Raw genomic sequence first — 14,101 nt, forward strand, 5'->3', positions numbered from 1 at the left:
ATGAGAAAGCAAAAGGGGAACGTTATTACCGGATAACCGATATCCGGTATCTGGCAATTTCACTATTCGACACATCCTTAATTGTAACATATACAAAATTTACATACACAAAACTTTTCAATAATTGGAGCACTATTGTAACAGCATATTCCTAAGACTAAATCAAGTAAAAAAGTCCTGTACTACTTTTTCCTCCGGCAAACATCGAGATATAAGCTAAACATTGAAAAAGTTATAAATTTTCTCTTGAATATCTCGAAAGTATTAGGCAAATCAAAAAATGTTTCAGACAAAAGTTGTTCATAGTAATTAGTAGAATAAGATAGTACAATAAACAATAGGGGGTTTCGTTAACAAATTGAAGGTAACCTTTACGTGACCTTCAAGCAACTGTGCAAGGTTAAATCAATGACATTATCTTATGTCCCTCTTAAAATCCAACAACTTTTGTCTGAGGCATTTTCCGCTATCACCCCTATCTGAGGCGATATTACCGTGTACGGATTAAAATGGCCCACGCTGTATGTGTGTGTGTGTGTGTGTGCGTGTGCGTGTGTGTGTGTGTATAGTATCTAAATATCATGTATAACACATTGGTCGAATCATATATAAATTAAATGTATATACATACGATTGGAATGAGATGGTCTAGCCTAGTCGGTATCAATCGTAAACAGTGCGTATGCGAATACGGACCGAATACGAATCTTACACGCTTCTAACAATCTCACATCTCAGAACGAAACAGTTCTTACAATCACATTGTCAAATGTCCAGAGAGAACGTCGACGGTATCTGTATACATAGATTTGTACGCACACATATGCCCTAAGCAGTTTTTTGGATCAATTCCAATGGCTACTTACTTGGCTAATTGGCTAATTGTAGCTTTGTCTACGTTGCTAATAATTACAGACGTCAGTCACAAAAGAATCGTAGAATTCGTCTACTATTGTAACTATATACCTAGCGAAATTTGACGTTTACAAAAGAACACATCGTGTCGTTACGAGTTTTTTCTTTCTTAAATAGTGTAACTCGGCGCTCGATAAAACGTTCCAACATTTAGAGTTCACAGTTTTTACTCCGACGTTGTTGTCACTTTTTGTCGAAAGAACTTTCTCGGGTGCCCGACTTCCGTCTGTGGTTCTTCGCTCTTCTTCGAGTCTCTATGAATCGCTTCAGAACATTAGAAATAAATTGGACCGGAACTTTCGCAAGATTACGACTTTTTACGAATTCGTCGTTGATGCAAATTTTTTATTGATATTTGATCGGAAACGATTATTGATTAATTCTTGAGGACGAGCGAACGAATTTCTCGAAATCGAGTTTACCGACGGTACAGCGGTGTTAATCAGTTATCAATTAATCAGTTTTTCGATTTTTGTTATAAAAGATGATATCGCGTCATTGTCGCGTCACGTAACGTTGTAGAGTGAAAGTAAAAAAATATAATTTTAAGATATATACATATATATGTCGATATACATACATATATTAATATCGAGCGTAAAGATCTGCAAAGATAAAATCCATATTTTCTCTAAACTTTTTACAATGCGTTAAGACACGTAAAAGATTGAGATCAATCTATGAAACGTACGTTCTTGAACAAGTTATTTGTCGAATACTTCTTCTTTGCTCTCGTGTCGCAAACGTGAATATTGTTAAATGCAAGTTATCAAAGTAACTCTCTGATCGCAATTCACCAGCTAACTTTATTCTCGCAAATTCACGAAATAAGCGTGTCACAATTAGATGCTTATTTATAAATTTCCTGTGAACGTCGTGTATATTAGTGTCGCTTAAATACATACGGTGAAATTTTATTTCATTCGCGTTCCACATGTACATTTACACGCACGCGCACACATACATACACATAAATACGCGAACAGATTATCCAAAGGAAAATACATTTAAGAGGGTCGGCTTAAGAGGAGGGAGTTAGAAGTGGCCTCAGCTGCGCAGCCTCCTCATGATCTCCGGAAACCTCGGGTTCACGATTGTTGCTTTTCGACTTTCTCCTCGGGGGTCTCGTTTGCGGATCCTCCTTCAAGTTCTCAAGATTGTCATCCTCATCGTTTCTCTCCGCTTTGGTTTCAATTTCTTCGACACTGCTCCAACTGCTCTCACTCTCGCTGAACTCTCTTTTCTTCATATTACCGTTTACTCTTTCCTTCTCTCTTTCATTCATCTCGCCAGTCTCCTGCATTTGCACAATTAATTGTGTTGGAAGTTGGAATTGAATTGTGAATTGAATTATACAATAATGAAGAGTACGAAAAGATAATTGCTTAGCTCCTTCATTATGATCACCATTAAAACTGCCGTTACGTGTTGCCAATCTTCAAGGGACTATTTTACTTTGTCGAACGGAAAACTTCAATTTTCTTCTTCCGATATTTTTTTAATTCGACAAAGTAGAATGTTCTCGCGAACAATTGCTTAATACAATTATGTATTGATAGTTGTGCAATCGTATACAATTTCACGTCTACCTTATCACTTACCATAGTAAGAGATTTAAGTAGCGTAGTGGTTGTTGTCGTGGCTGTAGTCGTATCCGTCGTATCGCTGCTCTCACTGTTATTGTTCGGCCTGATTGCAGTCGACAGGGCGCTTTCTTCTAAATTCTTCCCGCGTCCGTGTCGCGCACGTGACGACCAACCGTCCGAGTTCTTTGCGTTACTCTTGCTGAACTTCGGGGCCACTCCGGTGGTCCATACGCTTGCATCGCTGCTTCCTGTGCTGCTCTCGCTTCCGGTGCTGCAGTGCCGCCATCGACGTTCTATGCGCAATAAACGAGAGCTCTCTTAAATAAGGTCAAGCGGTAATCCAGGTAGAAGTAACACAGTTTACTTGGACTATTCATTTGCAAGTCTCCATATGAAACTAACGGCGAACACGTCTCAGCGGCATTACGCTGAAAGCTTAATTGATTTCTTTTCGCTTGTAGAGAGGCTAATATTATGTAAAATGCGAGACTTTTATAGTTGGAAGAAGAATATCCACGTCGGAAACATGAACAATAGGCGTGATAATTTTTGTAAAATCGCGAATTCTACTTCAGAATTGCACATGCGACTGAAGCAAACACTACAAACGTTAGTGTGACGTACTTTCGCATGGCGGTGCATTAGTATTGGAATTGAGGGATTTTCTCAGAAGGGGGCTGCTTCCGTCTTGGCTCTCTTCGCTGCACGCGCGCGTTATGAGGATCCTCGGGCTTCTCCTCGGGGTCTCACACATAGCTATGGAACATCCCGCGCCCAAATCCGCCCCGATAAAGTCGCTCCGATAATGGGGACCCATCAGACTGGCGGCACTCGCGCTCGCCCTCACCAATTTGCTCGGCTCACCTTAGCGCGCCATGATGAAAGGACATGATGCTCATATCAGTGTCGAAACGTTTGTCCATCAACGATTAAGAGGTCTTTCGATTTGTTTTACTAGAGATTCTTTCTTTTTTCCATAGAAATATTCACGTTAAAGTGGGAACTGTCGATTGCGAACTAACGATAAGGCAAATTAAGAACTACTTGAATACGATGGAAGCACGGATTGTATCTCGATAAAATGGTATCAGCGACAAGGATCGCGTACCTGATTCGGTGGTCGGCACTCTAAGAGTATTACACGATACGGCGGGTTGCAATCTGCCGCGCTGGAACCCCAGATTATTGCTCTCGAAATTACCCCCGGTTCTGCATGAGCCGAGGGCCAATAACGCGTCGCTGAGCCTTCGCTGTAACGGCGGGAATGGGAAGAAGGAAGCGTTTCCGCTGCCAGAAGGTCTCCTGGAGCCCGCGACGCTCGGTGTTCTCGCTTGTATCTCCTGGAACACAATTTACAGTTGCTCTCACGCTACTACATACGTTTATATAGGGTGTTCCAAAACTCACAATTGACTTTTGTTAAAAGAGGGTAAACTCCGGAGACAGAAGTTTCTCTGTCACATAAGGGGATCCTAAAGTCTGTTTTATCGACATTCTTTGTTAGAAGTAATCTTTCAATTGGCTTTATAAAACTCTTTTACGGAATTAAAGTACGCAGCAAAATCTAGACTATGCTGGTCGACTTTATATCAAAAACGAAAAAATTAAAAATTTTACTAAGTTTTGGTACACTTGACGACAATATTTGCTTGGTACAAGAATTCTACAATAAATATATACAAAATGAGACCAGCATACTCTAGGGACAACATATAAGAACAATATCGTGCAATTAGAACTAACAAGATTAATAGCCTAGAAAAAGATTTCTTCTAATAAACGCAAGTCCATAAATCCATGTCTAGAAGAAGAGAAAAAGAGCAGTATGACGTGTAGAAATAGTTGCAGGCCTTTTCGAGAAAGGTCATTGCCAAACATCTGTCAGATTGTCAGTAAAGCCGTGGTGTTGATGATGCTAGAATTCGATCCAAAATCTCGGTCTGAGCAATGTGTAGCTAATAAAATTGCTAATTTCTCGTAAAAGTTGCAAATTGATTGGCTATAAATTTCTCGGACCGAGCAGAACTTTGAATTAAAAATGTCAATAATTGATGTTTTTAATTCTGCCTCCTATCTTATCGAAACTGAGTGAGTTCGCCAGCGGCTTTAGGATCCCTGCCGACGGCAGTACCGGTGCAAACCGCGCGGGCGCCTCACTCAATGCCCGTATCCTCCCATATAATTTTGATCTTTATTGTTTTGCTTTTAAATAAATTGATGTGTCAGTTATTTTTAAAAATAAGGACGTTAAGTGTGTAGCTCCCCGCTGTAGTGTGCACGGGTTTGGTCGACTTAATTGTTAAATAATTCAATAATTTTACATTGCGAGCGCAGGAGAAAAAGAGAAATCGCCGAAATGTTTTTATCAAAAATACCGATAACACGTTTAATTTACAAACGGACACTGAAAACTTAAATGTAATATACGACTGTGTAATCAAATGTTTAGTTCGCATCACCTTGTATTGTTCTTAAGACATGACTAACAAATTAGTTCGAGCCCAGCAACCACAGTGCTCACACGTATACATATGTATATTTTATAACTCGATAGCTAATAAAATTACTAATTTCTCGTAAAAGTTGCAAATTGATTGGCTATAAATTTCTCGGACCGAGCAGAACTTGGAATTAAAAATGTCAATAATTGATGTTTTTAATTCTGCCTCCTATCTTATCGAAACTGAGTGAGTTCGCCAGCGGCTCGACTCTGTCTTATTCGACAACGATGATTGACTTAGGTGCGTTACTGAACTTTTAACTATTTAACTAAATCCTTTCTATTTATTAACCAACATTGTTCATAACTGCGTTGTTGTTGTTGATTTGCAGTATCACTCGAAAAGGACCCAAAAGAATAGGGTCGAAACGTTGCGTAATAAATTAATTAAATAATTAGCCAGTTGGGTTGACTGTACACTGAGAGAAAAATATAGTTATTTTTGGCCTCTATCCAACTATATTTTTCTCTCAGTGTAAGTTTCCCGCCTCAATCTTAAATAATTCAATAAATAAAGACCGGAGGAAAGAGCAACAGAGGACTTTCATCTTTGAAATGTACCCTGTTTCATCTGTTTAAAAGTTAATTATGAATTGTGGGACACCCAGTATATACGAACTTAACATGACACAAGAGTAATAATAACCGTAAACTGCGAAAATTACTATTGTCCTTCGCGTTACTCGACACTTAAGCGTCCCTTCACGAGCGCTCGTTTTTCTCGCGTTTCGTACCTGCTGCAATTCCGACTTAGTTGCCTTTTTCCGCCAGTAGTTCTGCACGGATCGTCGTAGGGTCTGTGATTTCAGGCCGTAGAGGAGGCCGTTGATGGGCGGCGAGCACGCGAGGAGGAGCGACGCTAAAGAGGCGAGCTTAGGAAGGCGGTGCTGATTACTGGCGCCGCAAGCTTCCCAGAGGATGAACCCGCAATACGGAAAGTAGAGCAGGTACAGAGAGCCGACCAGTTGCATCACCTGAAAAAGTCGTTTACGAAACTGTGACGAGAATTGACAGCAGCCGTTCAATCGCAGCGCGAAGCTATTTATCTTTATTTAGCGATTAATGCACACGCACGGATACGTTTGCCGCTATATCAAAGGTTAATTATGTTAGAAAGTTGCTAGATCAGGTCCTCGAATAGAAATTAAACGGTGGTCCATAATCACGAGACGCTACGAGCGAGGAAGTTTCGGTATGTACTTCGCCGATGCCTCCCAGCGTGGCGTCTATCGATTTGACTTGCTAACTCCGGGGCAGAAAATTAAATTATAGATTAGTCTTGAACTACGGGTGCTTTTCATTAGCCTGATTAACTTAAATCGAGTAACTCGACAAAAGCTAAGTCGGTTAGACATTCTTGTTAAAGAGGAATTGACTTTGATCGCGAAATTGTTAAAGCCACGAATCCAAGAACTGTGTCAAAGTTCTAGTTTCGAGAACTAGAACTTGGATCAAGTTCTAGCATCGTGGACACAGGCCTTTAGATCGTGAACACGAGACTTAATAGGGAGTATGATTTATAAAAAATGTCATAATAATAAAAAAGAGTACATCTTCGGAGAGGTAGGCGTTAAAGCGCGCTACGTAATAATTTTGGGTGAGCAAAATGATAGGCGAGGACTGGGCCTGGTCAGCTCTTCCTGAGCTGTCCAGGCCCACACCTGACACTTTTCTCGTTTGCCCACTGACCTACTCTATTTCACCGAATAATATAAATAAAATTAGCAGCGCGATTCTTGGTATCGCGCTCGATGATTTGGTAAACCACGAATGCAGAGGCCACACCAACAAAGTTTACCCTCTACAACGTGATTTGGAAGTGAAAAGAAAAAGTCATCTAGACAAACCGTGCTGGCGGCACTGTGAAATCGCGGCGGTCCGCCGGCGGAGGGTGCGGTGACGGTTGGCACGAAGAATGGATTTCGTTGATGCGTGATGGTCACTTGGGCGCTCAGGGTGACCTCGTAGATCGCGCTGGCGATGCGGTGCCGATGATATCGTGCTATACCCAGCACGCGTAAATTGCAGACCGTAACGAGGACAGCTGGCAGTCCCAGGCCCAGGATGACGTAAACAGCGCCGTAGACCGCCGCGGCGTATCCCCAGGTGCCGTTCCCGAAGTCCAGGGCGCAGCAATCTAATTCTTGAATATACCTGATCGATACAGGATATTGGGAAAAAAAAACAGAAAAAAATTTGACTGATGGATGAGTGTGATCTCGCCGGCGATTCTTGCTATGTTCATGCGCGTGATTCAATGTGACAGATTTGTTGAAACAATTTTTTCGTATTCCCAGATGGTACAGGACATCCTATGGATGTTCATTTTATGTCCATCCGCACGTCCATGGACATGAAATGGACGTCGATGGTACATCTCATTTCAGACATCCGTCAGTGGTGAATCTTTGGACGTCTACAGGACGTTCGGTCTTGGACGTTAATGTTTCGCGCGAGTTATGTCTTTTGTTTCTCGACTGTCGATTTATCGAAGAATGATTGGCTATCACTTTCATATATGCCGCGCGGTAAACTTTCCGCGTCCTGTTGTGCAGAAGCCAACAGTTTTTGCAATATTTTTCTTTTCAAGATTTATTTAAATTACGTTTTTCACTTTTATGTTATATAATGCAATATAAATTATAGATAAAAAAAATGTATGAAGCATTTATATTTTATTAAATGAGATGTCTTAAACTCTAATTGTGATTGAACTACATATTGTGATTTAAAGTATTAGACTTGATATTTATAATAAATATATTTAAATTTTTAATTTATTATTGCTCATAAACCTCTCCTTTATGTAATTTTAAATGTTTATTTTAGTAATAATTTTGAATAGTAGAGCATTGGAAATGACGTCCATTTTAGGTTCTTTTATGGATATTTTATGGACATCCACATTTGTGAAAAACAGACATCCTGTTGACTTCCATTGGATGTCCGTCGGACTTTATTCAGATGTCTTACGGACGTCCTGATGTCTGATCTCGAACATCCAATGGACGTCCATAGTAGGTCCATGTACTATCTGGGTTGTTACAATCCGCTCCATTTAACTTGACTAACTCGCCGGCGACAAAAGCTCCGCTCTGAATGGGGAATTCTTTCGGGTGTACGCGTCGCAGAAATTGTCCTCGCAGCGCGAGCCTTTATGCGACGCGAAACAGCTTACTTGAGACGAAGGGACGGAGCACGGAGTAAATCGAATCTCATTCATTACGCGAGGAAACGCAGCAATTGCGAAGCAGTGTCGTAAAACGTGCGAACAAACGCTGCATTTAATGGTGCAACGTGTATATACAAACCTATAAGGTGGCACCAGACCCGAGAACGGCGGTAGACAGAGGAGTAGAGCGCCCGTCCAAGAGGCGGCCAGCCCGACGACTACGCGGCGCGGCGAGACCACGGCGGTGTAGTGCAGCGGTGCGGCAATCGCGTAATACCTGCATAGAGATGATTGCGGGGCATGATTGATGGAAATCTACAAGATGTAATTTAGATACTGGCGTAGGATGGTCGTTTCGCATTCGGCCGAACGTGTTTAACTCTTTCCAACTCATCAGTCCCGGCTTGTCGCTTAATTGGATTAAAGCATACGCACGGCGACACACGTGCACGATGCTCGATGAGAAAAATTTGCGAGAATACGAACGCTTCGCGGGAGGCGATCGCGGGCGCAAGTCATGAGGAAGTGAAAAACGAGGTAGTTTAAATCTGTTTAAATTGCTGAATAAAATATTCCGTGGTCGATCGAGCCACGGCCGGGCCTGGCATTGCCTTTTGCGGAGGGAAAGAAAGAGAGAAGCTCTCTACATTCTCTCGGACGCGTCTTCCGTATTTTCTTAAAAGGTTCCGCGCGACGCGATGGAATTCATGGAGATTCTCGTGCAGAAAGAGGACGACGAAATTCTTAACAAAATTTTCATAAAGCGCTTTCAAACGATGTACCCGAGTATATGATATTTATGTCGAATAACTGACGAAATTATTCCGGTTGACACAATCTAGGCTCGCTTTTGTACCTCAAAAATCACGCGGCTCTTAACACGAGAGGATAAGCAACAAGTAGAAACGGAACGATGAGATTCTGGAACACAGACTGTATCGAACGAATGAATCACGTCGTCTGGCAGCTATGGCGATATTGTTTGAACATGCGAGATTCTTGTTTGACGTCCTACATCGGATATCTGGTTGCCTTTTGTATCGCTTGAAATCAAAGCCTTGTACATATCGCTCGTTACACATATGCCATATATCGAGATTTTTTTTATCGAAAGTTTCCACAAGAGGAACTCCTTCGAGCCTCTCAGGCTCCTCGTTCTCGGTTTACTGCAGCAACAATGACGTTCTTCCTTTCGCCGACAATTGTGCGTAATGGTATCTCACAGTGGATGCACCGTAACTGAAAATGCGCACGTTGCTTGTACTTTGAATAACGTAAAAAGTAATGTGAAAAAAGTTGTCGAGTAATTACCAGTAAGTGTTACCGCGGGAATAATTTTATCGAATCGTTTTGCTAAACATTTCGATCGGAAACACGTGGGGTGCGCATTCAAATGGCGCAAAGCGAATATTTTAAATGTGCATCGTATAAAACGCAATATTACGCGCGATTGATCCGATGATAATGATTAACAGACGTCCCTTTGCGCGCATCCATTTGCAAGTCCTGACGCATCGATTGCCATTTAATAAAAAGTCAGCTGTGTGTATCGTCCGTTCCGCTACGAGCAAGCGAATTCAACGGGAAACCAGGAAATTGATTTTTATTCAAGCGGAAGTTTTCAATTCGTACTCAATACATCTTTGTATTGAATCCGAATGTTGAATAACGATATTAGGAAATGATATGTAGTTTTTCAAAAACGACCTACACTGGCCAATGTTCTTATTTAAAAAACAAACGACGTTTCGGTCCCGGATTTGGACTCTTTTCAAGTAATCTGCAAACGTACATAACTTAACACTAAATATTTTTCAAAAATAATTACAGCGAAAGTAAATTGCAATTCTATACCTTTTCACACAATTGTTATTGATCTTATATCATTTGTTTGGCCAATATCGTTATGTTAATGAGCTGTGTACATACAAGCAAGAGAGTCATTACACTTTATGTTGTTACGAATTAATAAATGTCAAGAATGAATAAAGATAAATAAGAATAAATAAGAATAAATGAAAATAAATAGGAATAAATATGAAATGAATAAATAAATAAATACACTTACATATTGGTCAAAAAATGATTGCGCTCCTTGGTTAAAGAGTGCAGAGTCAATAGAAGTTGCATTGTTAATTGTACGACACGAGTAAAAATATCGAGAGATGTGTGTTAGACGAGATGTCGGATCGAACTGACAAGTGACATGTGTTGGACGAGAGATATCAGGTTGAACTGTCGGTATCGAATAAGACGAATGAGAAAAATAATGAGTGCGCGATAATTCCTAATATAAACAATACATATCAGAATCACATGTATTCTAACACCTTATCATATACGGGATTCAAATTTTCAGTATCCCTTTTTAAGTTGATAGCGTTCTTTTGCTTTTTTATAAAGAAACATCTCAGCAATTTCGTATTTCCGTGTGTGTTTTTCATTGTGTAAAATTTCAGGTTCTAACTATTCAAAGTCGTGTTCATAAATTAACTGGTGCTTGCTTACTACCGTTAAATTACTTTCGTGTTTTTTTATGTCATTGCAATGTTCTTTTACTCGTGTTTCGAGATGTCGCTTGGTTTGTCCTATGACAACTATATTTGTCACTCGTCAGTTCGATCCGACATCTCGTCTAACACACATCTCTCGATATTTTTACTCGTGTCGTACAATTAACAATGCAACTTCGATTGACTCTGCACTCTTCAACCAAGGAGTGCAATCAATTTTTGACCAATATGTAAATGTATTTATTTATTTCATATTTATTCCCATTTATTCTGATTTATTCTTATTTATTCTTATTTATTCTTATTTATCTTTATTCACCCTTGACATTTATTAATTCGTAACAACGTAAAGTATAATGACTCTCTTGCTTGTACACAACTCATTAACATAACGATATTGGCCAAACGAACGATATGAGATCAATAACAATTGTGTGAAACGGTATAGAATTGCAATTTACTTTCGCTGTAATTATTTACGCTATATTAAAAAAAACGTATTTAGTGTTAAGTTATGTACGTTTGCAGATTACTTGAAAAGGGTCCAATTCCGGGACCGAAACGTCGTTTGTTTTTTAAATAAAAACATTAGCCAGCATAGGTCGTTTTTTAAAAACTACATATCGTTGGTTTTATATTAGTGGCAATATTAAATCTATTTGTGAGATATTAGGAAGGCAGAGCATACATAGGGTTTGTTTTCTGTTCCTGCACTGGTGAACTAGTGCAGTAAGCTAGAATGAGAAAAAATATGCTTGTCTTACTCCAATTTATTGCACTAGTTTACTAGTGTAGGAACAGTGAACAAGCCTATATGCGAGATTCACCTGTCGCAGTTTAATCCGGTGACGGTCCACAGGGCGACCGGGTGTAACAACGCCAGTAGAAATCCGTAAAGGACGCACCACGCACTTGCGTCCGACCACGTGTTAGTTGCCAAAATCAGGAGTATCAGGCACACTGCCGCTTCTACGGCGCCCAAGTGGATCAGCAATAAAGTGTTCGCCGTCTGCTGTTGCTGCTGCTGCAGGCATTGTGGTCCCGGGCAGAACCAAAAGTCATTTAAAAATCAACATGACATCAAAAAGTTATCATTTCCAGAAAGTCGAGATGATACACTTTTAATGAAACATAATTTGACTTTTTTGACTATTTTAATCTCTCGATAACTTTTGCTGAGAGAACGCAAATCACTTGTGTATGCAAAATGACAAAAATTTCGCAGAGATGATTATATTTTACGAATTTGTGAAAATATTTGACTTTTGAAATATTGATATCCCGATTTTCCATTCACGAGATACGAAATAAAAGCTCAAGAATACAAATATCTTACAAAATATTGAATATTGAATTTTATCGTACAAATCCTATTCTTATCAGACTAATGTTCATTTTTGTTAAAAAAACATTTTGTATCCATTACTATTCATTTATTAGCATATTTAAGGCCGATATATCTGTATTGGAAATAAATTATATTAAACAGCATCTCATTTCAAAATCATAATTTGATCAATTTTCTGTCGTGATCAAAATATGATTTTTGATAGTCCTTATGATGTTGTTTTATCCTTTGATGTCATTTTGACTTGATTATGATTTTTTGCTCTGCTTGGGATGTCGAATCTATCGCTCGATTCAAATCTGTCGCGTTATCGCGAGTCTAAATGCCCGGGCGCTTTGCAATTTAAACTTTTAACAGGCCGATACGACAACCGCAATTACGCTCCGTACCACGCACTCCGTTGGCTTTATCACTTAAAATTCTGAATTAAGGTTTTGTCTGACTCTCTCCCCCTTTCTCTTTCTCTCGCCTCTTCTCTTTTGCACGCGCGATTAGAATATTGGACGGTAAGTATTTCGAAAACTTGGGAGCGAGTAGAGAAAAATATATCCGCGCCGCTGTTTGTTGTAAAAAGAACTCATGAGTTGTATCCCGACAAATAAATCGTTTGAGTAAATAATTCGAACATATATGCTACTATCTGGTGTATGTATTTTTTTCGAGGAGTTATTTTTTCCTTTTTCTCTCTTTGCAATTCGTAGTTGCAAGCCAGAGATACGCTTTCAGCGGATATCTGTTAATATCACGAATTCTTTAAACAAAATGCCAGGAAAGTTCATACTAATTTACACTCGGAAGAGCGGTCCACATGCAAACGATCTCCGAAATCGTCATTCCTGACGTGAGCGTTTGGAATAATTGCTAAAATGATTCGTGCAAATTCGCGGTAAACTGTTTGAAATTATCTAGTCGCATTTTCATTGAAAATTATTCTGATTCGCGAAGAGAGCGTCAATTACATGATTGGAAAGTATATAAAAGTAAAGAAACAGAAAACGATAGACAGAACAGAAGTACTAAATATTATACATAATTTATTATGTAATTACTGTTCACCTGTTTGCTAAGACCGAGAACGACGAGGAGAACGTAGCCATTTAACAGAAGACCCAGAGTTGATACAAGGATAAGAGGTGCGTTAAAGGCCCAAGGGCCCATTCCTCTTCTTCCTTCCGCGTACTTAATTTTTCTTTTCGTTCAGGATTTCTTCTTAGGCGAACGAAAAAACCTAAGTAAACTTGTCGATTTCGTTGGGCTTCCGGATTTCCTTTTGCGATGTCATAATGATAGTCATAACTGAAAAATCAAAAATTCATATATAAATATGTTCACATTAATATTGTGTAAGTAAAATTATGAGAACTATCATTCTCTAAATATAACACAGGCTTGCAAGGGCAAGAATCCTCAGTGTGCCATTTCTCGCTTCTAATCACAATCCAGCATGGCTTTAATGAGTACCCACGCAATGTTACATCAATATTTCAAGAATATTGTGAACAATTTTTTAAATTATTTTATATATAATATAGTACTGGCCAAATATTACATTTTGAGTTTTTGAGCATAACTGGTTTCAAAGTACGTACGAAAAATTCGCAAATCATGATGCATTTTATCAAATTTCATTGCCCTTCATGTACAAGATGCACCTGTTATCAAGTGTGTACTGTAAAATAATAAGCACCCCATACTTTTAGAAAATGAGGTGCTAGCGGTCCGATTAAAAAATTGTTTAAAAATGTTTATCGGCCGGAACTATTGCTAAAACGTATGAAAATGGTCGGAACTATGCTAGAACTGTTGAGAACTGTCAAAAAACTGCTCAGAACTACCAGCACCACATACTTTAAAAAAATAAGGTGCCAGCGGTCAGATTGAAAAATTATTAAAAAATGTTTATCGGCCGGAACTATTGCTAAAATGTATGGAAATGGTCGGAACTATGCTGGAACTGTCGAAAAATGTCAAAAAAATGAATCCAAACAACCAGCACCCCAATTTTAGAAACCACTTTTAGAAAATGAGGTGCCAGCCGTCAGATTAAAAAATTGTTTAAAAATGCTT

At 39.3% G+C, this 14,101-nt stretch overlaps 2 protein-coding genes across 10 annotated transcripts in view; one reads left to right on the forward strand and one right to left on the reverse strand.

The window, feature by feature from the left end:
• Positions 1-14,101, forward strand: part of LOC105558527 (phytanoyl-CoA dioxygenase, peroxisomal-like) — a 96,857-nt gene that overhangs the window by 20,713 nt on the left and 62,043 nt on the right. The gene's annotated exons all lie outside the window — the stretch shown is intronic.
• The window catches only part of LOC105558528, a 63,141-nt gene continuing 49,367 nt past the window's right edge, over positions 328-14,101 (reverse strand). Inside the window, exons 2-10 of one of the 5 annotated variants that reach the window (XM_012006254.1) lie at positions 13,091-13,330; positions 11,514-11,710; positions 8,313-8,450; positions 6,849-7,155; positions 5,736-5,975; positions 3,610-3,841; positions 3,126-3,365; positions 2,517-2,794; positions 328-2,212 (exon numbers count right to left, since the gene is read on the reverse strand). In XM_012006254.1, coding sequence (XP_011861644.1) covers positions 1,937-2,212; positions 2,517-2,794; positions 3,126-3,365; positions 3,610-3,841; positions 5,736-5,975; positions 6,849-7,155; positions 8,313-8,450; positions 11,514-11,710; positions 13,091-13,192 — 2,010 coding nt within the window. In that variant the 5' untranslated portion in view covers positions 13,193-13,330 and the 3' untranslated portion in view covers positions 328-1,936. Of the gene's footprint in view, positions 2,213-2,516; positions 2,795-3,125; positions 3,366-3,609; positions 3,842-5,735; positions 5,976-6,848; positions 7,156-8,312; positions 8,451-10,241; positions 10,964-11,513; positions 11,711-13,090; positions 14,038-14,101 lie in introns of those variants that run through there. The other 4 variants (XM_012006255.1, XM_012006253.1, XM_012006257.1 and 1 more) reach the window with 4 other exon arrangements.

This window comes from Vollenhovia emeryi, unplaced genomic scaffold (genome assembly GCF_000949405.1).
Source record: "Vollenhovia emeryi isolate VEMERY1.0 unplaced genomic scaffold, V.emery_V1.0 DF939336.1, whole genome shotgun sequence".
Classification (NCBI taxonomy): domain Eukaryota; kingdom Metazoa; phylum Arthropoda; class Insecta; order Hymenoptera; family Formicidae; genus Vollenhovia; species Vollenhovia emeryi.